A 26,548-nucleotide genomic window follows, 5' to 3' on the forward strand; every position below is an offset into this window, starting at 1 on the left:
TAAATGTGGTTATAGGAATACATGTGTTCATAATTTTTTATTATATAACTAGTTTAAAATATATTATTTTAGTAAAATAATCTTTTGTACTTATAGCATCGAGGGATTGAAAGAATATTCGTGTTATAGAAATTTGAGAATAACAAAATAAATGTATGGATAATTAAATTTGAGTGTATTGAAACACATTATATTTATATTTATGGATTAAAAAAGAGTATTAAATAGTTGTAAGTATGGTGTCAAAACTGAAAGATATCAGTTAGACGATAGTGACAAAAATTTTGCTCCAATAAGAAAAGTCAGGTGTAAATTGTCGTTTTCAATTAGATGAAAATAAATAATAAGAATATAATAAAAAGTAGAAAAGCCGGGTCATGGGTTCGAGTTCAGTAACCTCTCTTACAGTGTTATCAAGAAACAAAAGAAAGATGGTGAGTGGATCAAGAAAGAAGCTTATATTCTTAATGATATATCAGGTCAAGCCATGAGAGGTGAAGTGATGGCTATTATGGGACCTAGTGGTGCTGGGAAGTCCACGTTCCTTGATGCTTTGGCTGGTCGGATTGCTAGAGAGAGTCTCCAAGGTTCTATCAGAATCGATGGCAAACCGGTTAGCACATACATACATACATATATATATAGATGATATAATTATATACCATTTTTCAAAGCACGTTACTGTATAACCTCCTTTTCAGTAATTGTCCTTTTAGGACCGAGCAATGAACGTCTTGGATAGGGGTGGAGGGAGGAGCAGGCAGTAGTTTTCTCCCTTCAAAAATGAAAAATTGCTATAATATGTTTAGTAAGTTTATATAATGATAAATTTACATTTTTTTCAAAAAAAATTATTCCATTTTTCCCTTAAGATAATTTTCTAGTTTTGCACACTCCTTAAAGGTATCCCTAAGGAGCCCCTCAAAGGTATCCCTAAGGAGCCCCCTTGCCTCAACACTCATAAAGACCTCACTTATTAACCGTCATTTGAGATAATCATTACATCTCATTCGATATGATTGAAAAAATGTCAAATTACTACCCTACCTAAGCTTATAGTGGCCAACCATTTGAGTACTTACCTCTGACCCTTCTATAGGATCTCGACACGTGGCATCTCAAAATCAGGCTAAGAGTAAATAAAATTTAAAACTGCTCAAAACCCAGTGTCTCTCTCTCTCTCACTCTCCTCGTATGTCCTTTCTCAACTTTTATTGCTTTTCCTTATCTCAACCACCTTGCACTAAGCGAGACGAACTATCGATCCTCGCCACCATCTTTGCATAGTTCGACCAACACATCAACAATACACAATTTATTATGGGATATATTTCTTATATTGCTTTTGGTTCAGGTAACTACAAGATACATGAAGATGATTTTATCCTACGTAATGCAAGAGGACCAACTTTTTCCAATGTTGAAGGTTCAAGAAACCTTCATGTTTGCGGCTGAGGTGTGGTTGCCACCTTCTATTTCTAGGGCGAAGAAGAAAAAACGAGTCAATGAGCTACTCAGTCAATTAGGCTTAGAGGTAAAGTCCCCCACTCAGCCTTTTACTACACACAATAGGATAAATAATATTTACCATATTATGTAGACTGCAGCACATACATATATCGAGGATGAAGGAAGAAGAGGAGTATCAGGAGGAGAGAGGCGAAGGGTCTCGATTGGCATCGACATCATTCATAAACCACCATTGTTATTCCTCGACGAACCGACATCTGGTCTCGACTCTATGAGTGCTTATAGTGTGGTGGAAAAGATGAAGGGCATAGCTCGAGGTGGTAGCATCGTTCTCATGACCATACATCAACCTTCTTTTAGGATTCCATTGCTATTGGACCGTATCACCGTCCTAGCAAGGTACAATGCTTTAAATCATCAATCTTTCTTCATGCTAGAAAGTTTTAGAATATGATTGGTGATGAATCTATTAGATTTTACCAAGTGACAGTGACTTATAAATATATAAAATTGACTTCAAATATATTTTAAATACGTAAACATGTCGGTAAAAGTAACATAGAGGTCCTTATATTAGGAGTCTGATTGCATTTTGTCCCTTCTACTAAAAAAATTGACAAATTAGACCTTATATGTTAAATAAAAGAGCAAATTGGTCATTTCTTTTAAAAATTTCATCAATTTGTACTGTTAAAAATTGGGCATGGTTGATTGAATAACCAAACACGGCACATGTACCTCAGGCTAATGTACATGGACATGTTTTAAACAGTAGAAATGGATGGAAGTTTTAATAGAATGATTAATTTGCTCTTTAATTTAATGTACATGGACCGATTTGCCATTTTTTTAGTAGAGTGAGCAAAATGCAATCCAACTCCTAGTATAGAGACTTCCATATGGTACTTTTATTGTAAACATGTTTGTATCAAGAGGTGTGGATCTTTATAAGAGTTAGGACTTTAGACCTCCAAAATTTTGAAAAATTATCATTAAAGTATTGTACCATTTGTTATCCAAAATACATATTGTATATTTTAATTGTTATCTAAATTTTATGGTTTCTTTGACTGATAAAAACATTTTACAATCTTTAACACTTCAAATACATACCCATAACTACAAAATGCTTCCAGGTACAGAAGTGTTAACTTTGGTTTATAGACTCCATTTCAAAGCTATGTATTCTGTAGTTAATACCAAGGCTTTACTCCAAAGCCCAAAAGGAGAAACCCTCTTAATAGAGACAGACACCACAAGATCTCATACTACAATCCCCAGAACAATACAATGGCATGAGATAAACCTTCCTGATAAGTGGAAACTTGAAGGTGCTACAGACCCTGTGGCACCAACCCCCATAAGAAACACTTCATTAAGTGAAATTTCTCAGCACCAAGATGGCACAGTTGAATTAAAATTCAATAGGCCACAAAGAATGCCTCCAAGACACTCCTTCGAAATAGGAAGTACCAGCACAGCTTTTAGGAGGTTAAATATAGAAGAAGAGTCAAATCCAGAAACACAAACAGTAGATTTTAGGACAGCCAGAGCCTCTGTCTCTTCTATCCCAACGACATTTAGGACCAATTTACAAGGAATAGATAATTCCTCAAATATAGCTCAACCTATCTATGCCAGACAAGAAGAGAGTCCCCAAAATTCACCTAACATATCACCAACTTATTCATCAATGACTAATAATGCAAGATGTACAAGCCCAATCTGAACTCATCAGCCCAAACCCAAGACCCATTACAAGACAGCCCAACTAGCCTAACCCAATCAGCCCAAACCCAATACACCCAACTACCCTAACTCATGTTCAGAAAAGAAAAAGAAAAAAAAACAGCAGCAACCCTAGGTGCGCCGCACCTAGGGCCTTCTCACCAACTCCTCTGCACCGTCTCAGCCACCTGCCCTCTGCCACTGCCGCGCCGCACGTCCCCTCGCCCACTTGCTCCATTAACGTCTACCTGCTCCACCTGCAAGGAGAGAAACAAACACGCAAGGCAGAGGCAAAAACAAAAAATAATAGAAATAGAAAAATAGGCAGTATAATCGGTTATATAAGGAAAGGAATGAGAATGTAAAGAGTCTCCGGTTTTTGGTAAAAAAAAAACAACTCAATAAAGAGAAGAAAATTGAAGGTTGATAGCATTTTCTTCTTTCCTATTCGGGCATTCTACATTTTTTTATTTATTCATTTTTGTTTGACTACTCTTATAAACAAAAGAAATAAAGGAAAAGAAAAGGACCATTTCGTTTCGAAGGCCGGCGTCGGAGCCCGTCTTCGTCGTCGTCGGTGGAGGAGGAGACGAGCGGTCTCTCCTCGTTTTCCGATTCTGGGCTCATCTTTCTCGACATGCCGCCATGGATCTATGGTCTAGAGGCGATTGGCTTCAAAAAGGGACCGAAAAGGTCTGATTTTGGGCCTCCGACCACCGTGCGCGGTGGCCGTTGGACGGTGGCCCGATGACCGGTCGAAAAGGGACCAAGAAAGTGAGAGGAGAAGGCTCTCTCTCTGTTTTAAAATGGTTAAAACTGATGGGTTTTAAGTTTTTTTTAATATTTATAGTAAATGCAAAACGGCACCGTTTTGATAGGGTCAGGACAGCCCCAAAACGGCGTCGTTTTGGGCTCCTGACCCGAGACCCGACCCGTACCGCCTGGGATCCGCGTGTTTTTGGACCAGAGGGGTTATTTGCACCCTCAGTCCTTCCGCTTTTTGAGGCCGTACAATTGGGTCCTATTCCCTTTTATTATTTGTTTTAATTTTGCCCTAAATTTCCATCTTTCTTACGATTTGGTCCATCGACCGTCTGCTCAGGCTTTGTTAGAACGACGTCGTTTGGACCACGTGGGAATATTTTCTGTTTTGACCCTCCATCCTTTCGCGCGAGTCACATTTTGGTCCTTTTCGTCCTTTGTCATTCCAAATTCGCCCAGTATTTTCTTTTTTATTTCGATTTAGCCCCTTTTTTTAGCCACTTTATTATTTTGTTTATTTTATTATTATTATTATTATTATTACTTATTTGTTTATGTTTATTTTATTTAGATTTTCGGCACATATACATATACATGCATATATTTTTGTGATATACATACATTGTTTTTATAACATATATACTTATATAGTTTATATATTTTTCAACTTATGTATATATCTATACATTTATATATTTTCATTTTCCTAAATATATACATATTTATACATAATCTTTATAGTTTAAAATATACCTTTTTTTATAAATCCGTATATACACACATGTTACTATTAATTTATATACATACATATCCTTTTATTTTATAAGTATATATATATTTTTATATGTACGTACATACATATTTTTGTATATCTTAATTTACATAAATACATATATACATTTTCAATATATTTTTAAACATGTATCAAAATTAACGTATTTATTCGTATACATACGTATATTTTCATTATTTTTAAACTTTAATTTGTACATACATACTTTCTTTTATTTTTCAACACATATATGTACTTACTTTTATATGTATTTTATTATTTTCATATTCCATAGTTTTATACACCCATATATATGTACATATTTTTATATATACATATTCATCGCTTCTTTTATATATTAAAATATACTTTATACATTTTGCTAATTTATATATATACATATTTTAGTTTATGTCTATATATATCCTTTTATATTTAATTGTATTTGTTACTTATTTATTTCATTTTCATTATTATTTTGAATGAATGTTTTAATTTATTTGATTATATATATTGTTATTTTATATGATTGTAGGTATGACTTTTATTTATTTTATATCGTTGCTATTGCTCGTATTATTTTTTATTTTTTATATGTATTATGATTTTACCACATATAACAACAATGTAATTTGTTTTCACATTTTTTTTACTACGATTTTCGTGTTTTATTTTACTCGGTATGACAAAATTTGTTTTAAAAATATTCCGTGTTTAGATTCAAAAGGATCGTACTCTAACTTAATGGGTTTCGATTTTCATAATAAATCTAAAAACACGAATCTTTTCAAACTCAAGTTTTTAAACGATCTCGGGAATTAAGAAAAGATCCTGCCCTAACTTACTGGGCCTGATTTATTTCTAAAACCAAGATAATAAAATATCTTTTAAATAAGCATTTTTCATCCGCGTATCGGGAATTTGAGACATTGTGTCCTAACTTACTGGATATGATTCTCTTTCTCGAATAATGTGAAATATTCCCTTTTTCCTGAAAATTTTCAACGTTTTAATACAAGGATCGTATTTTTAAATTCTTTTCGAGTTTTTAATTTTCGACACCAAGACATTAAGTAATCAACCAGGTACCAATTTTGGGCGTATCGAGGGTGCTAACCCTTCCTCGTGCGTAACCGACTCCCGAACCCGTTTTTCTGAATTTCGCAGACCAAAATCGTTGTTTTAATAAAAATTAAATTGTTTATTAAAAACAACCACTTTTCGAGGTGACCCGATCACACCTCATCAAAAAAAGATTGGTGGCGACTCCCGTTTTCATTCTTTTTTTCAAAATCCAAGTCGACCCCGTTTTCATCCAAAAAATGGTGTCAACACAAGACAAAGAGAAAATTCAGAAATATTTGTTTTAGAAAAATTGTTTGAAATAAATAAAGAATGGTGTAGAAAGCACTTCTATTCCAACAAAAATAAGCAAAAAAGAGAAGATTACTTTAAAAATTATAATGATAAAAAAGAAAATATTCTCCTTACTTTATAAGGTTTGAGTAAGGATATGAATGGGGTTCCTAATATGACATCTTGGGTAATATCTTTTACCATTAAAAAACATGTTTGATATTTTATACCTTTGTTGGATATTTCTGCATTGAGAATTTTGTAAGTAATTTTTAATTTTTTACCATTTGCAGCCTTAAGAGATTCTGATGTTTTATTATAATATTTTGTTGGAATTATTCCTTCTCTAATGCAGTTTTGGTCTGCTCCTGTATCAAAAAGGGCTATTGTTTCTAATTGAAATTCATTATTTATGACAATATTTATTTTTATTAAATATCTTTGAATAGATACTTCAGTTAGAACCATCATATATTCTTGTGTATTTTCTTCAGGTTCAGGTTCAATTTCTGATGAACTTTTTTCTGAGGTTTCGTCTTTTAAGGATCTAATTTGTTCCTTCATTTCTTGTTGTTCTGGTTTAACTATCTTTATTATCGTATACATTTTAATTGTTATCCAAATTTTATGGTTTCTTTGACTGATAAAAACATTTTACAATCTTTAACACTTCAAATACATACCCATAACTACAAAATGCTTCCAGGTACAGAAGTGTTAACTTTGGTTTATAGACTCCATTTCAAAGCCATGTATTCTGTAGTTAATACCAAGGCTTTACTCCAAAGCCCAAAAGGAGAAACCCTCTTAATAGAGACAGACACCACAAGATCTCATACTACAATCCCCAGAACAATACAATGGCATGAGATAAACCTTCCTGATAAGTGGAAACTTGAAGGTGCTACAGACCCTGTAGCACCAACCCCCATAAGAAACACTTCATTAAGTGAAATTTCTCAGCACCAAGATGGCACAGTTGAATTAAAATTCAATAGGCCACAAAGAATGCCTCCAAGACACTCCTTCGAAATAGGAAGTACCAGCACAGCTTTTAGGAGGTTAAATATAGAAGAAGAGTCAAATCCAGAAACACAAACAGTAGATTTTAGGACAGCCAGAGCCTCTGTCTCTTCTATCCCAATGACATTTAGGACCAATTTACAAGGAATAGATAATTCCTCAAATATAGCTCAACCTATCTATGCCAGACAAGAAGAGAGTCCCCAAAATTCACCTAACATGTCACCAACTTATTCATTAATGACTAATAATGCAAGACAAAGAGAAAATTCAGAAATATTTGTTTTAGAAAAATTGTTTGAAATAAATAAAGAATGGTGTAGAAAGCACTTCTATTCCAACAAAAATAAGCAAAAAAGAGAAGATTACTTTAAAAATTATAATGATAAAAAAGAAAATATTCTTCAAGAATATTATAGATTTATGAATACTCATAAAGTCCATATAAAATTCTTTGAATGGTTTGAAGAATATTATTTAGGATCTGTTAATACAATAAGATATAATACTAGATGGCAAACTAATAAAGGAGAAGTTGAATCTCGACATCCCCCTTTAATGGAGGTTCAATATCTTCATAAGAATACTGGAATAAAAGCAAACCCTTTAAGAATGAGAGCTCCCGATGCAGGAGAACAAATCTCATCAAAGGATATCAAAATGATAGTAGAACAAAACAATTATACAAATATTAATCTTCATACAATAGGAAAACAATTAGATTATATTGAAAATTTGGTAGAAAGTCAACCAATCAAGAGAGAACCAGTAAAAGAGATAACCGAAAAAAGTTCCAAAGAACCAATATTCACACCTTATGAGATTCCAAAAGCTTTCCAAAAATCCCAAAATGATTTCCTAACAGAAATCCAAAATAGACTTAATGCTTTAGAAAACCATAAGTCTGAATTAATCGCCCCTGATACCCCAATACAAATCCAATATTCAGTAAATACATTACACCAATCCTCCCAACCTGACTCGGATCAGTCAGATGAACAACAAATTAACAAGATGGCTTGAAAAGAACCAAAAATATTATATTATACAAAAATCACTGCACCTGATCTTAACATAGAAGAAAAATCTGTTTTCCAAAATAAATACAATGCTAATACAATCTATGAGGAATATAGATGGAATGTCCGAATATAATATTCTTAGTTTATTACAACAAATGACAATGGTTTCAAATTTTTATAAAACCCAAAATCAAAATGGATTAATCAATGACCATGCTATAGCTAATCTTTTAGTTGCTGGATTTACTGGTCAATTAAAAGGATGGTGGGATCATGCACTGACTAAAACCCAACAGGAAGAAATTTTAAAAGCAATAAAAAAAGATGACCAAGATAGAATTATTTTAGACGAACAAGGAAGAGAAATCCAAGATGCAGTAGCAACTTTAATTTTCTCAATCTCTAAACACTTCATTGGAGATCCTTCTCATCTTAAAGATAGAAATTCAGAATTATTATCAAATTTAAAATGTAAAAAATTAACCGATTTTAAATGGTATAAAGATGTCTTTATGACTAGAGTCATGCAAAGATCTGATAACCAGCAACCATTTTGGAAAGAAAAATTTCTAGCAGGACTTCCCACATTATTAGGAGAAAAAGTTAGGAATCAAATAAGAGAAAATTACAAAGGTATATTGTTATCCAAATTTAATGTTTTCAAAATATTTTCTTGTTGCAAATCTTCCTAACCCATGGCATTTTGGATAACAAATGGTACAATACTTTTTTTATTGCTTTTAAAATTTCTTCCTGTTGGGTTTTAGTCAGTGCATGATCCCACCATCCTTTTAATTGACCAGTAAATCCAGCAACTAAAAGATTAGCTATAGCATGGTCATTGATTAATCCATTTTGATTTTGGGTTTTATAAACTTTTGAAATGCCATCCATTGAAAAGTTCAATATCTTCATAAGAATACTGGAATAAAAGCAAACCCTTTAAGAATGAGAGCTCCCGATGCAGGAGAACAAATCTCATCAAAGGATATCAAAATGATAGTAGAACAAAACAATTATACAAATATTAGTCTTCATACAATAGGAAAACAATTAGATTATATTGAAAATTTGGTAGAAAGTCAACCAATCAAGAGAGAAACAGTAAAAGAGATAACCGAAAAAAGTTCCAAAGAACCAATATTCACACCTTATGAGATAGAACAAAAATTAAATGAAATCCTATTAGAAACAACTTCTTCTGAAAATGATACATCTACTGAAACAGATGAATTACAAATAGACGAATTACATACAACATCCCAGTCTTCTGGAGATGAGAATGAACCTTCAATTAATATACTAACTAAAGATCAAGAATTTATGATAGAAGTTATTGATAAAATTCAAGACCTAGAGCTTAAAAGAGAATACCTTTTGAAATTAAAATCCTCATTAAAAGATAAACCAGAAAAAGAAAAAGAAATCATTTCTAGTCAATCACAAATGTATAATATACAAGATATAATATTTAATAAATATGAAAAAATAAAACCAAGACAAATTACAAACTCTGAATTACAGTTGGAAATAAAACAGATTAAATCAGAACTTTCTCAGCTTAAAATAGAACAACAAGAAATGAAGGAACAAATTAGATCCTTAAAAGACGAAACCTCAGAAAAAAGTTCATCAAAAACTGAACCTGAACCTGAAGAAAATACACAAGAATATATGATGGTTCTAACTGAAGTATCTATTCAAAGATATTTAATAAAAATAAATATTGTCATAAATAATGAATTTCAATTAGAAACAATAGCCCTTTTTGATACAGGAGCAGACCAAAACTGCATTAGAGAAGGAATAATTCCAACAAAATATTATAATAAAACATCAGAATCTCTTAAGGCTGCAAATGGTAAAAAATTAAAAATTACTTACAAAATTCCCAATGCAGAAATATCCAACAAAGGTATAAAATATCAAACATGTTTTTTAATGGTAAAAGATATTACCCAAGATGTCATATTAGGAACCCCATTCATATCCTTACTCAAACCTTATAAAGTAACAAATAATTCTATCTCCACTAAAGTTTTAAACACTAAGGTAGAATTTCCTTTTGTAGAAAAACCGAAAATAAGAAACCTCAACCTATTAAAATCTTTATCCATTCATAATGGACAAATTAATAATTTAATTAATTACAAACAGAAGCAAATCTCTTTCCTAAAAGAAGAAATATGTTTTAAAAAATTAAATGAACAATTAAGAAAAAGAGAAATACAAAAAAGAATAGATCAAATCAAAAAGGAAATAGAATCAACAATTTGCTCTGACATTCCTAATGCCTTTTGAAATAGAAAGAAACATGAAGTAACATTACCATACGAAAACGATTTTGATGAAAGACAAATACCCACAAAAGCAAGACCAAAACAAATGAACAAAGAAATGGAAGAATTTTGTAGAAAAGAAATACAAGACCTTAATAAAAAATTAATTAGAAAGAGCAGTTCCCCTTGGAGTTGTTCAGCATTTTATGTAATAAAAAATGCAGAACTTGAAAGAGGAACGCCAAGATTAGTAATTAATTACAATCCTCTCAATCAAGCCTTAAAATGGATTAGATACCCAATACCAAATAAGAAAGATTTGCTACAAAAACTTTGTAATGCAAATATTTTCTCAAAATTTGATATGAAATCCGGATTTTGGCAAATCCAAATAAAAGAAGAAGAAAGATATAAAACAACATTTACTGTACCATTTGGACAATATGAATGGAATGTAATGCCTTTTGGGTTAAAAAATGCTCCATCTGAGTTCCAAAGAATAATGAATGATATTTTTTACCAATATTCTCAATTCACAATAGTATACATCGATGATGTATTAGTATTTTCAGAAAATTTAGAAAAACACTTTAAACATATATCAATCTTTATAAAAGTCATAAGAAATAATGGTTTAGTAGTTTCTAAATCCAAAATAAGTTTATTCCAAACCAAAGTAAGGTTTTTAGGTCATTACATTACCCAAGGAACCATTACCCCAATAGAACGATCTATAGAATTTGCTAGCAAATTCCCAGACCAAATTCTTGATAAAGTCCAATTACAAAGGTTCTTAGGAAGCCTCAATTATGTTATAGACTTTTATCCAGGTCTTAGCAAATTATGTAAACCATTATATGATAGACTCAAAAAGAATCCACAACCTTGGACAAAAAACCATACCAATATTATCACCCAAATCAAAAAACAAATCACTAAGCTTCCTTGTTTATATTTAGCTGATCCAAATGCCCCCAAGATAGTTGAAACAGATGCTTCTGAAATAGGGTATGGTGGGATCCTAAAACAAGTTAAATGAGGAAAAGAGCAAGTAGTCCAGTTTACTTCCAGACACTGGAATCCTACTCAGCAAAATTATAGTACTATTAAAAAAGAAATTTTATCAATTGTTTTATGCATTACAAAATTCCAAAGTGATTTATTAAATCAAAAATTCCTTTTGCGAATCGATTGCAAATCAGCAAAAGAAGTTTTACAAAAAGATGTTCAAAACATTGCCTCAAAACAGATTTTTGCAAGATGGCAGGCAATTTTGAGCATATTTGATTTTGATATTGAATACATCAAAGGAGAAACTAATTCTTTGCCTGATTTTCTCACCAGAGAGATTCTTCAAAAATGCCCCCCAAACTCCGAGACAAAGGAAAAGGGAAAATAGAAGAATCATCCAAAACCCAAATCACATCAAAACCAATTAAAACATGGTATGAAATTTGCCAAGAAGAAGATGAGAAATCATCATCATCGTCAAAATCCTCCAAAAATACAATAATTCAAGATGCACAAGATCCAAATGAGATTGGTTCTCAAATCAAAAAATGGATTGAGTCCCTATTTCAATCTCCAGAAGTAGCATTGGCCTTTTCGCAAATGAAAAAGGAAACTCCTCTCAAACAAATTGCTGCTGAAGCAGCAAAGGTTTCAAAAAATAAAGAGATTGTTTTACACAAACCAAAATCTCTTAAAAATGTTTTAAAAGAGACTTCTCTCCAAGAGGTTTTTCCAAAAGAGATAGCGGTATCTTCACAAACTGCTACACAAAAATCTTCACAATATTTTCCAAACAAATATTTTGAAAAAATTCTTGTTATGGAGGAAGAATTTTCAGAAAAACCTCCACATATACTGGCAAAAGAACTTTTCAATGGATTGCATTTCAAACCATTGGATTCTCAAAAACCCCAACAGTATTATGAAAATATACTGGTCCAAACTAGATCTGTTTTGTTCAAACATTACACAGATCCAAAAGATCCAAATTTTATTACCCATTCAACAGCCCAAATATTAAAAATTCTCCGACCAAGAGATTGGAGTGAAAACCCAAATGCTTCAAAGAAATTCCCAGCCAAATTTACCACCAAAATAGACCATTACCCATATTTTACATATTGGGATTACCAAATGGCATGGTACAATGCCTTTTTAATGAACAACCAACACATGAGACATTCGTGGCTCATATATTTCAAATATGGCACCCAATTCAAATTCCCAAACTGGTTCCAAGAGTGGTGGAATTGGTATGGACCATCATCCTTTGAGATACTACCAGAAAAAATTCAAAACTTATGGCCCAAATTCTTTGACAAATTTCATCCTGAACCAGATCAAAAACACATTTACAGGACAATCCATTTTTTCTCAAAACTATGCATTTCCTGGATTGTCTCATGGAATTATTCTTATGAGCAAGACCAACACACTGGAATTCCATTATTAGTTCGCAATTACAGGACTAAATGGTGGGACAAATTTAATGATGAGAAATATGATTCAAAATATTTGGATAATTTTTTCAACAAGAATCAAAGATTATGTAAGTCTGCAGCCCCGGATCAAACCACAGCAAAATTTCTTCAAGCAAAGTCAACAGCCAGTGCAATGTTAGCTCAAGCCAAGACAAAAAAAGAATACAAAAAACTCATGGCTGAAATGCTCAGCTCATTGGACTCCGAATCTGAAGATGAATCTCCGGCATCCTCAATCAAAACGGTGGATCTTGCAGATGATACCACTTCGGTAACCATCACCAGGTCCAAAAAGAAATAATACATGAACAGGAGAGATTCCCTGCAAGAAATGATGTGAACAGGAGAGATTCCCTGCAAGAAATGATGTGAACAGGAGAGATTCCCTGTAACAAAATAATCCGTGAACAGGAGAGATTCCCTGCAAGAAATGATGTGAACAGGAAAGATTCCCTGCAACAAAATAATGTGTGAACAGGAGAGATTCCCTGCAACAAAATAATGCGTGAACAGGAGAGATTCCCTGCAAGAAATGATGTGAACAGGAAATATTCCCTGCAAGAAATGATGTGAACAGGAGAGATTCCCTGCAAGAATGATGTGAACAGGAGATACGATTTCAAAATTTTGAATTTTTTTCTGAAATCTTTTAAAATTTTAATTGAACCCTCCATGTGTATTTAAAATTGTCATATAGATGCACGTATTTAAAAGTTCATCAACATGTTTTATACTATTTGAGCTCTAATGGCTAGGCTAATGAAAGCACTTATGAAACATTTTGAGGTTTAAGACCAATTTAAAATTTCGACCATAGTTTAAGGGCATCTTATGAGATTAACCTAAAATTAAAACATATATAAAGGTACTATCATTGACATTAGGTTTGAAACAAGATTAGAACCCATGAAACTGTTAACAATATAATGGATGGTAGTACCTTATTATGTACATATACACATTGTTACTGATGAACTAAGCTATCTGTATATATTTGCAAAATGTTACAGGGGTAGACTAATGTATATGGGAAGCCCAGCCTCTCTCCCGGCTCACCTTTCCGGTTTCGGAAGACCAGTTCCCGACGGTGAGAACAACCTTGAATATCTCCTCGACGTAATCAAAGAATACGATGAATCAACCGCTGGACTGGACACTCTCGTAGTGTACCAACTTGATAGTATCAAACCAGACCAAGTTGCACGAACACCGGTTCCAAAAACACCTAAAACACCTAAAACACCAAAGAACATGAAAACACCTGGTTCCAAACAAGCTATTAGCCTACGCAGCAATACTTTCTCCGTTACAAATCAATCACTGTCCGGCCGATTTGATTACAATGAAGATGAAGAAGAAGACTTTGATTACTCTTTGGAACGGAAATCATCCCGGTGGCAACCTCAGACTCCAATGAGTACTTCACACAGTGGTGCTTACCCATGTTTGGCTTCTCAATTCTATAAAGATTTCTTCATTTGGGTTTACCGTAGAGTCACCGGAGCTCCTCGTCGTGCACCGTCGTGGACACCAGCGACAACTCCTAGTGTAACACCGGCTACAACTCTTAGTGTAAGAAGCTATGTTTCCGGTCGATAACATGCAATGGCTCAGCCTCAAACACCTTCACACTGCTAGAAGACCCCGGTTGCTTACAGTTCGTCGTACAAAGAATTCGACATAGAATAAGTGTTGGACGAGCTGGAACACGGCCCCAAGTTCGCTAACCCATGGCTGAGAGAAGTTGCAGTGCTGTTGTGGAGGACGACGCTTAATGTGGTTCGTACACCGGAGCTCTTCCTTTCCCGATAAATCGTATTGACGGTCATGGTGGTGATTTTATCGTTCCTATTCCGAAACTTAAGCCATCACGATTTTCAGACGATCAACCGGCTATTAAATTTCTACATATTCGCCATTTGTTTAGTCTTTTTCTCTTCCAACGATGCCGTATTGACTTTCATCCAAGAACGGTTCATCTTCATCAGAGAGACCTCTCATAACGCTTATCGTGCGTCATCTTACGTCATCTCTTCCCTCATCGTCTACCTCTCGTTTTTTGCTATCCAAAGCTTTACCTTCTCCGTCATTACCAAATATTGGCTTCGCCTATAAAGCAGCGTCTTAAACTTTTGGTTAATCCTGTGTGTAACAGCCCGATTTTGGGTCTAGTCGGAACAGTGGTTTTGGGACCACAAATCCGACGAGGAAAAAAATGTAATGGCCTGAATTTTCAGACGTGTCGGAACGGTGATTCAAGATCACTAAATTCGACAAATGGGTAGAAAATATTATTAATTTAGTGAGTATAAGTTAAATGTGAAGTTAGGAAAATTTTTGAAATAGTGAATAGTACACTAGAAATAAATATTAAAATAATTAGAATCGAAAATGAGGTATCGAGACCTTGGGGATTTTAAACCGAGCCATAAACATTTTTATAAATATTTATGTAGTGTTAAAAAGTTAGTATTAAAGTTTCGTTAAGAAATTTTAAAGTTCCGATAATTAATTAAGCAAAAAGGACTAAATTGTAACAAATTCAAAATTATGGGAAATGATTAAATAGCTTAAATGATAAAAGGAAGAGGGCTTAAAAGGCAAATAGACCCAAGGTCTATTTGGGCTGGGCGGCAAAGACATGAAATCAGCAACAAAGTAAGGATAATTAAGGGCAAAATTAGAATATTGCAAAATTTACTTAATAAAGTAAGGACCAATGTGGAATTATCTAGATTTCTCTTTATTTTTCTGCATTCTCATCAGAAAAAGCACCATAGAAGGGTTTCCTTAAGCTGGTTCTTCCCATTTTTACTGCAGGTAAGTTCAATTCTTGATTATTTCTTGAAAATTTTATGTTTTTGTGACTTTTACAACTAGGCTCACTTGTTGAATTCATTAGTTTTTGATTCTATGAAAGAAGTTGAAAGTTGCTATGAATATGTGCTGGAAGTATATGATGATTTAGCATGGAATTAGAGCTTTAAATTGTTCATATGCTGATTTTATTGAAAGAATTGAATAGAAAGTGAATGTTTGGGACCTAATAGTAAAAGAGTTTGAAGATAGAGTTATATGTGGAAATTCTGAATTTCAATAGTTGTGTAACAACTTATAATGTCTAGGTAAAGTATTAATTGAGAAAATTAGATTAATTGAGGGGTTAATTGAGAAAGGACCGAATTGTATAAACTGTGAAATTTGGGGCAAAATGGAAACCAACATTTTGCACTAAAGCAGTTTTGGACAGCAGCAGTAGTCTAACTTTGAAAAATCACCAAAAATTGTGGGATTTGAATTAGAGGATGAATAAAATATGAAATTAAAGCTTGTTGAGTCTAATTTCTCATAGAAGAAACAGTGTAAGTAATGAAATTTTAAATTTTGAGATATTTGAAGTTTAGTTAGACCAAGTCAGAATGAGTTCGGAATCCCCTGTTCTGACTTTGGAAAATTTTTTAAAATTGTAAAAAATTAATTATGAGTTATAGTTTATATGCTTAGAATCCTTAATGAGTCCATTTTCAAAATAAATAAATGGAAACATCATCCGAATTCTGTACAATGAGATAATTAATTTTTAGTGAAGAGAGGTCAGAACTGTTAGACAGCGAAATAGGGGAAACTTTAAAGAATAAAATGTACTATTTGGCTAAACCAAAAATTCTGAAATTTTTATGGTAAGAATATATGTGAATCTAGTTTTGGGGAAAATTTACGGATCTTAATTTGGAGTTCTGTAGCTCCAGGGAAAAATAATTTTGTGACTCTAACTCAGACGGACAGCTTGAATTTTACATACAAGAAAATAGTAAAAGTACGAATAATGTTATTTAAATGTGTTATACACATTAAGGATGATGAATGGAGAGGAGGTGGAGGAAAATTGGGAAATATATGAATGATTTGTGTATGTTTGATTATAACTGATAAACGATGAAATATGAATGATGCTTATATTTGTGTATTATTGGTCATGGTTTAAGCTCATGTGTGAAAATGAAGTTTCATAGTATGTGTGTATGGTATATTCGGTATATGATTTGGCATGAAATAATGTCATGAATGGTTTATCATGTGGTTAGTTCCAAAAAGAGTTATGTTTAAATACACTAGCTTGCAACTATGGTTGAATGATATGTTTATATCTTGTGTGATGTGCATAGGAACAAGTGTGGAAAGATAATGAAATAGTAAGTTCATATGACTGAAATTTAATGATTAAATGTTAATTTCATGAATTATATAATGTATGATGAAATATATATTTATTGTTGAAATGAGAATAAAATAAAAATGCGAAAATTGAATAAATGATCAAATTGAGCGGATCGCCGGATTTGAGTACTTCTGATCAAGTGACAAAGTGATAAGTGGTAGCTTAGCTACACTTATCTGATCAAGTGACAAAGTGATAAGTGGTAGTCTAGCTACACTTATCTGATCAAGTGACAAAGTGATAAGTGGTAGCTTTAGCTACATTTATCTGATCAAGTGACAAAGTGATAAGTGGTAGCCTAGCTACACTTATCTGATCAGGGACAAGTGGTAAGTGATCATACGTAAGACCATAGTTATACTATGGCCAAGAGGAAGTGAAGTACTCAATTTTCCGTAACTGTTCCCTAATTTGATTAAGGATGGTAAGTGACAAATGGGCCCAAAAGAATTAAAGCAAATGGATAAGTGGTTGTGTATTTATAACATGATGATGTTGTTATTTAAGCTAAAGTGATATTTTCATTGCAAAATTGATAATTTCATAAATGTGTTATTGAATGGTATAATTGATAAACATTGAGATAAATGGTAAATATGTATTAGTGTTGAACTTAATGTCATTGAATTGTACGTGAATTAAATGGAAATTGCTAGTGATATGATTTAAATTGTGAGCATGAGAAATTGCGAATTGAATGAAATGGAAATGAAGCATTGAATTGCATGAGTATGTATCGGGTCTCGTAGGCCCTAATTATTATAATTATAATATTTTGAGGATATATTGTGAAAAGTTATAGAAGCATGTTAATTATTTTGAAAGTTTTAATTTAGATGAAATTTTATAACTCGGTTTAATACGTTTACAAGTGTATGTGTTTTGGTAATGCCTCGTACCCTATTCCGGTGTTGGATACGGGTAATGGGTGTTACACTGTACGCTTCTCTAATCACCATCAATGCTTACGTCATGCTGGTGAGTGCACTCGTCCCGAGTTACATCACTGGTTACGCCATCGTAATCGCTACCACAACTCTTTTCTTCCTCACCTGTGGGTTCTTTCTTAAAGGTGACAAAATACCCATTTATTGGAGATGGTTACATTACATTTCCGCCATTAAATACCCTTTTGAAGCTTTGTTGGTGAATGAGTTTAAAGATAAAGAAATTTGTATTTTCGGTAACCCATCGGATCTTTCGCCGGGACCTTTAGGAGAGTTGAAACCTAGTGATTTGCACCTTAAAAATAAAGCACTTGTTGATTGCACCATGATCGGAGAAGACGTGATATCATCCATGGGGATTAAATTGGAGAATCTTTGGTATGATATCCTTATATTGCTAGCTTGGGGTGTACTTTATCGCCTGTTTTTCTACGTGGTTCTTAGATTTTATTCTAAGAACGAGAGAAAATAAAAAACAGTGTAAAAGCGTGTTTTATCTTTCTGGGATTTTTATCTCATGTTTGTAACTATGAAGGCTTCAAGTTCATTGCTAATGCATGAACATATCATTGTCATTGAATTAAAGTATACTTTTTTGAGATACCATTTAGTTGGGTTACTATGATTAGAGAAATTAATTATACAATAATTAATTGAATCATATGTTTGTGTCATTGTCTTTATGACAAGGAAGTCTTCTTTCCGTAACAAAAAAATGGTATGCAATGTTAATTTGCATTATTATTATTATTATTATTATTATTATTATTATTATTATTTTACGATACCTAATCTCATCATTATCTTAACTGAAGTCATCACCTCTAAGAAAACTAATCCCGTTGCATTGCATATAGTAGTGGAGGTACTTAATTATACTAGAAATCAAATTACATTTTATTCAATTTATTTAAAAATATGTAAATTAATCGATAAATTAAAAATAAACTAATTATTACTATTAAAAATTGAACAATTATCTGAAAAAATAATAATAAATCCAAAACATCTACTTACTTTTACCGAATCTACATATCCCCTAATGAGTTGAAGGGAATATATAAATTTGAGCGTGGCGAAACCTTATTGGGCCTTTAGGATTTAACTAATCATTTATCGTCACTTTACCTGAAGCCCGCGAATCTTAATATTAAAACCTTATTTTCGCTCGTGAATATATGAACATATAATTTTTTGTTTGTTCGAAATTTTCGCTCGTGAATCGTTGTTTACTCACTCAACAAATCTCATTTTACGAGATAATATAGAGTAAGACATCGTGGCTTTTTAATTAACAATAATGGATTTTTTTAATTAATTAAAGGAGTTGAAAACAAAGTTTATACCTTATATATTTAATTATTATTATTTTTTAAAACTCACATGGCTTCTACGTGTAATCTGTTAGTGTTTTTCTTTTCTTTTTTACTTCATGATTGTTTAAAATTTATGATTATTATATTATTTTATATTTAAGTTTAATTTGAATATTCAATTTTACACATATTAATTTTTTTTGAAAATTTAATCATTTATATATTTATGTTGATATTTTTCTCATATTATATTACATTTTAATTATTTTTATGAAATAAAGTAATATTTATTCTCTCAATTAGATAAAATTTTATTTTTTCTTTTTAAATTTTTTTCGAGGTTTGATAAAATGAGAATGATCACTTCAAAGTTTCAAATTTTTTTAGATTTTTTATAAAAATTTTAAAATATATAAATCAGAAACTAAATTTAAAAAGTTACTGACAGATTAAAAAAAGTTAAATACTAATTTGAAAAGAATTACAAAATTCAAGGAAAGAAAAAAAAAATCATGATCTTTACCATGTGATTTTCATTAAAGTTAAAAAGTCAGACTCTCTCTCTCTTTCTCCTTCCAAGCCCTTTAATTTAATTTAATTATAATACAAAAACATATATAATATATTTATATAGTGCTTCCTCTTCTCTTTTGTTCCTTTGCTTCCCTTCTCTTCCATTCCTTTTTTTTTCCTGCTCCAAGAAGCTAAGCATTGTCTTTTTTAAGAGAAAATTTTCCATTCGATTTTTGTTTTTATTTTTGGTAGATTTTAAATATTTTAAGCCCTTTTCTTTTGGAGATTATGGAGAGAGATTTTCTCGGTTTGAGGTCCAAAAATGCTGCAATTACAATCAAAGTAGAGCCCTCCGATGCTCAGCCTAATGATTCAGGTAATGGATTTTATTTCGGAATTTTTTAAATATTTTTTGCTGTTGAAATAATGACGGTGTTGAATTAGGCTACTTATATTTAGTTTTTGTATTCGTTTTTCTTCTTCGTGTAATTTAATGCATTTTCTCGGGAACCAAACAAGTGGTAAGGTAGGGTAGGAAAAGTTTTGCGCCAACAAGAAAACCCACGAGTCAAATGTCCTTTTCGTTTAAATGAAAATAAATAATAACAATATAATAAACATTTTTTTTTAAAAAAGCGCGTTGGGGTACAACCCTTGCATTTACACAAGGTACAATTACTTTAATGCAGTCCTAGGTACTTTTAATAAAGCTTGACAATATGTCAGTGGCTGTATGTTGCTTTGAGCGTTAGATTCTTAGTTTTGGTTAGGTGTTACTCGGTATACCCTACCATTAAATATTTTTAAAAAATATATTATTTAATATATGGTATTTTTTTTATATCCGCTGTCCATATTATTTAATAGATTAAAGGTAAAATTTATTAATTCTAAAAATGAAAATTAAAAATGGTTATGTGTTTTATTTATCATTTTTAATTTTTAAACATTAATTATTTTGTTTACCTGCTAAAATATTTAAGGATATATGTATCAAATAATTATTTTTAAAAAATAAGATAAATATCAAAACTGTTTTATTTTATGTAATTTTATGAATAAAATTTTAATTTGATTCAATTTTTATAAATTATTAACACAATTATTAATCTAACATCATTTTTTATGTTTATATATTACGTGCACAAGTAATTATATTTATCTAATATAAAAATAACTTGATGTATTTATTTTTTAAATATATATAATTATACTAATCAAAATTTATGTATCAAATTACAAATTAAATAAAAATTTATATATAATTTTAAAATTTATCCTTAAAAAATTTGAGAATAATGTAAAAGTAATTGTCGGAGTTTTTAAACTATTAGAAAAAAATAAAAATCGTATCTAGAAAAATCTAAAATTCTTTTGAAGTTTTTGCATAATATATGTAATAATATCTTAATTTATTTTTGTCGAAAATAATGCTATGTATGTTTAATAAAATAATAAAAATATTATTCAAGTGATGATTGATAATTGAAAATATAATTATAAATTAATATTTTATTTGCGACAAATGCTAATGTGAGCAGTCGGTGGATGGTAAACAATAAGCCGGGATCATTTTTGTCTCTGTAAGCAAAGGCTTGTCCCTTTTCTTTTTACTCGATTTAAAAACGAATAAAAAGAAAGATGCGAAAAATATTTTAAATTAATTTTTAAATTTAGTTGTTGAGTACATATTAGAATGTGGCATATTGAGTTGTCGAGACTAGGGATTGTAGTGGCATATTTATTGTTTCTTAAAATATCTGAATCCATTAATAAGGGAATTCAAATAACGTAATTGACATATTTGATACTATTTAATCTAAAGCCAATATTCGAATTATGATGTACAAATTTTTTATTAAATTATTTTATTTTATTTTATTTATATGTGAAAAAAAACAAATTTTAGTTAAGATTTTATTTTAATAAAATATTTAAATTTTATATTTAATAGTGTTATTAATATATTATAATTTTTAACTTAAATTTTTAAAAAAAATCGATATGATTTAAAATTTAAATGTTATTATAATGATCTCAAATGCTGGTATTATAGTTTTGTACAAATTTCCTCTGAGTTGTGAATATTAAATATATTAAATTATTAAATTATGTTATCATTAATTGTGCTTGGATTGGTACAAGATCATTTGAGATAAAATAAAATATAAGGCTATAAAAAAGACAATTTTATTATAAAATATAACGGATAACATGGTTGCGTGTTAATAAAAATAACATGGGTGGGGTACAACATGATTAAATAATGCTCTTATCAATGACTTAAATTATTAAGCTTTTTTTTCTTTCATAAATGTGGCATTTAGAGAGGTAATGGCATGTGATATGAACATATTTTTTTATGGAAATACTCATTAAATAAATTATTTTATTTACAATGTGATGAATAATATATTTTATTCCAATGCCATAGATGATCTGACCAATGGGTTCTTTTTTTTTTTATTTATTTCTTTTCCAGTACTTGGCAAGGTGTTGTACTTTCTTTTTTTTCTATCCATCTATTAAATAAACAACATGAATTGGATTCTTCATGATATGATGTATGGTAGTTTTGGCTTCATATATATATTTTTCATATTTTTAATTTAGTCTTATTTTTTAAAAATGTCAATAAATTCTTTATTTACAATTCTAATAATTGTAAGAAGCAAGCTCTTTTGACCTTATTCTATTAAGTTCTATAAGGTCCCCAATCAAGAACATAAGCATTTATATATTTTTCATCTTCTTGAACCAAATAAGATTAGCTGTGTTTATGTAATAGAAAAATCATATTTTGGTTTCTGCAGTTTGGTTGAGGGGTTCAGGGATGCAGTTGTCTTTCACAAACAAGGTATCTACAGTTCCTCAGTTCTTGTCGTTCGATGGTGCTCGAGACGATAAACCAAGAAAAGCCACGCATGACACGCTGTTGTCATCCGGTTTTATGACTATTCCAACTACTGATTCTAACAAGAAACCGCATCCTGGCTTGACTCAGGTTTGTCGATTCACATCATGAACTTCTTGGTTCAACGATTTCTTTATGCATATACCCGGTTGGCTTTTATTTTCATTGCCAGTTTACTGATTTTTCGTCCTATGACTGGCAGAAACAAGGGGGAAACCACTATGCGGCTACCACCTATGGTCTCCAACAACTCGATGTACACCAATCCCGCCTTTCCCACGAAGCAAGGATATTTCCAAGTTCAAGTCAGCTGAATCACACGATTACGGTTTCTATGAACACTCCTCTTCTCCAACCCCATCTTGCTTCCCCCGGACAGAACATAATCGGTCATACTATAAACCCGCAACCTTTTACCGGAGTTCCAATCATGGCTGCACCTGTATCTGTTGTTCCTCCATCAAGTCCTATCATCGGTACCACCGATCTTAGGTATCTAAACTTCCATTGCAAGTTGTTTATTGAATCTGAATAACAGTATGATAAATATTTAGCTTAAACTTGCAACCTTTTGTAGGAATGCTGCCAAATCTTCTAAGGCACCAGCTCAGTTGACTATCTTCTATGCTGGATCTGTATGTGTGTACGATGATGTATCTCCCGACAAGGTAACCATATTGCTTCTTCGTATTTTGTTGAACTGTTGGACACAGTTAATATTTAGTTCTTTGCTTCCATTTCTAGGCCCAAGCTATTATGTTACTTGCTGGAAACGGTTCTTCTGCAACTCAAAGTAAAACGGCACCTGTGACTCAAAGGCAGACACATATTCCACGACCTTGTACCTTGTCCCCTTTCTCGGGTCTTCCAAATCACCTTTCTGCAACCTCCCATGTCAGTTTACAGCCTGTTGCAGGATCTAGTGGCACCAATGAACTAACAGCTGCAACAAGGATAGGAGCTTTAGCATCCGCTAATAACCAACCAGATCCTCCCAAATTGGTTAATCCTGCAGGTACTAACCTCTTTCTTTTCAGGTAGGATTCTCCGCTACTCTGCTTTTGTTTTCTGAGATTCTCATGTTATCTTTTCTTGCAGTTGCTGTGCCTCAGGCTCGTAAAGCATCCTTGGCTCGGTTTTTAGAGAAGCGTAAAGAAAGGTATTTGCTTGTTTTATCAATTTGATGACAATCATTTGAATGTTCATTGAAATGGTACATATTAGATGCCTGTGAAAATATGTTACCATAATGTATTTCAAAAGAACTTATCTTACGTCACTTAGATATGCCTCTTGACAGCCACAATGAGGGTAAAAGTATTATGGAGACTGTTGTACTAGGAGTTAGATTGCATTTTGCCCCTTTTACTCAAAAAATGAATAAATTAATCCTCATATATTAAATTAAAGAGGAAAACTGTCCTTTCTGTTAAAATTTTCATTTATTTTTTACTGTTAAAAACTGGCATGGTTGATGGAATAATCAGATAGTTACACATGACGTGCCATGTGTACCTCATGACAACGTACAGAGACTAATTTTTAACCGTAAAAATGAATAAAAATTTTAATAGGACCAATTTGCTCTTTGATCAAATATAAATAAAATAATTTGCTCATTTTTTAATAGAGGGGACAAAGTGCAATCTGACTCTTAGTACAAGGACCTCCATGGTACTTTTACCCCATAATGACTTATTAGGTGAGTAAGAACTAATAGAAAGAAATGCCTCATGTGCACGAGAACTAAGCCCGATGTACAAGAATATGGCGAAGCCTTGCTTTTGCTTTTGTTCTTCCTGTTCCTTTTGAAATGTGGTGTTCTATATGCCTCGAGCATTATTTCCAGTTTCCATCACCTTGATCCATTATTTTTACGACCACCCTTGCAGTACGGATTTTGGTGGTACCGAGAATACACACACTCACACACATCTACATATACAGTTAGAAAATGAGAATTGAACATTTATGCTGCATTGCAAATCTGAGTTTCCAAGACTTTACACGATTCTGGTTTACGTTTCAGGGTATCAAACACCTCACCGTACAACATCTGCAAAAGATCTCCTGAATCTGGCCCTCTTGCATCTGATGGCATAAGTTTTCCTGTGACTTCTGCTGGATCTAGTCCTTTACAAGCCATCAATTAAGGATCGAGCCTCGAGACTTTTTCGGACCGTGGGTCTAATAGATAATGTAAGAGCTCATTGCAGACATTTGTTTTTGTTGGTAATCAAATGAACTCGATTATTTTGATGTCAAATTTTAGGTCGAGTTATATACATACATATATATATATATGGTGGTCATATGTTTTTGGTTTTCTTGTTCTAAAATGCTTCGATTCGGAGTTTTTTTGTATCAGTTTTCTTTTGGGATGACTTTTTAGAACATCATGTAACTCATATTGTTGTATGTTCTACACGTTGATTGTAGAAAGCATAATTTTGTATTCATCTGTGCTAATAATATGTTGTCGGATTTTGATATTCCAGTTGAGAATATGGGTGCTCACTTCTTGCATATCTTTGTGTTACATGTTGTATAAATATCACTGAAGCCGCGCAACTTACGGAAGTTTCTTTCCTTTGGATATTATACGTAAAGCTATGTAGAAAATAAATAGGTTAAACAACTATTTGGAACTTGTACTTGGCAACAACTTTCACTTGTCCAAGTTAGTCCCTAAATTTTACAATTGTTTTCACATTAGAACCTGAACTTTAGAGTTTTAAGGAAATAAACTTAGATAAAAAAAGTTCAAGCTTCAATGTGAGAACAATTACTAAGTTCGCATACTAATTTAGACAAAAAAAACCTTTAAAACCTAGTGTGAAAATATTTGTCAAGTTCAAGAATTAATTAGGATAAAAAAAATTCAAATTTCAATGTAAAAGTAACCTCAAAAAGTAATTCAACCTACATAGGTAAAAGAAACTTAGGGATAAATTCAATTTAATACAAACAACTTTTTTGAATTTTTAAATAGTTCATGATAATTTAGTTTGGCTCAATCTTTTATTTTTATATTAATTTTGAGTTCTTACTTTTTTTAATAGAATGAAGTTTATTTTATTTGATAAAGTTTTAAAAAAAATTTATAAACATTACTAAAAAATTAATTTTACAAATACAAAAAAGAACTCATTATTATTTATATTCTATTTCGGTTTCTCAGCTGTTCTTACATAAAAGTCAAATTGCCATCCATATCATTTTCATTTCTCTTTTCTTATTTTCTTTTTTAAAAAATTTGATAATTAAATCCATTTTTATACCTGTACTTTTTTTTTGTCATCTTTTATATTTGAACTTGACAATTAAATTCACTTTGATACTTTATTTTTTTTGTCCTCTTTGATATTTAATTTTGACAACCAAGTCCATTTTAATCCCTAAACTTGAATCTAATTAAGATTTGAAGACACGATTATACAATATCATTACTTTTAAAAGATCAAGTGATAATAATATAATCTCAAAATATCACATCAAAGTTTAAAATTTTCAAAGTTGAGAAATCAAAATAAAACTAATTACCAAATTCAGGTAGATAAAAAGTAAAAATAATATAAACCTAGTAACCAAAGTTTAAGGACCAAAACTTGGTCATAATAATTTACAAACCTTCCTCGAAGGGGATTTAATGCTTGATTTTAAATTAAAAAAAAATGCATATCACGAAAATAAAACTGCCTTAAAAGTAATAAAATAAGTGCAAACATACAAACA

The 26,548-nt window shown here is 31.6% G+C and overlaps 1 protein-coding gene across 1 annotated transcript; it reads left to right on the plus strand.

The window, feature by feature from the left end:
• Positions 1-236: 236 nt before the first annotated feature.
• Positions 237-25,305, plus strand: LOC107943080 (ABC transporter G family member STR). The gene is given in 13 exon segments (XM_041108062.1): positions 237-261; positions 366-613; positions 1,355-1,534; positions 1,601-1,869; positions 13,915-15,045; positions 18,059-18,506; positions 20,152-20,275; positions 22,713-22,903; positions 23,016-23,305; positions 23,391-23,481; positions 23,558-23,828; positions 23,912-23,972; positions 24,843-25,305. Coding segments are annotated over 13 exon segments (3,453 nt in total). The 3' UTR covers positions 24,967-25,305.
• The last annotated feature ends 1,243 nt before the right edge of the window (positions 25,306-26,548 follow it).

Source organism: Gossypium hirsutum, chromosome D12, assembly GCF_007990345.1.
Source record: "Gossypium hirsutum isolate 1008001.06 chromosome D12, Gossypium_hirsutum_v2.1, whole genome shotgun sequence".
NCBI lineage: Eukaryota > Viridiplantae > Streptophyta > Magnoliopsida > Malvales > Malvaceae > Gossypium > Gossypium hirsutum.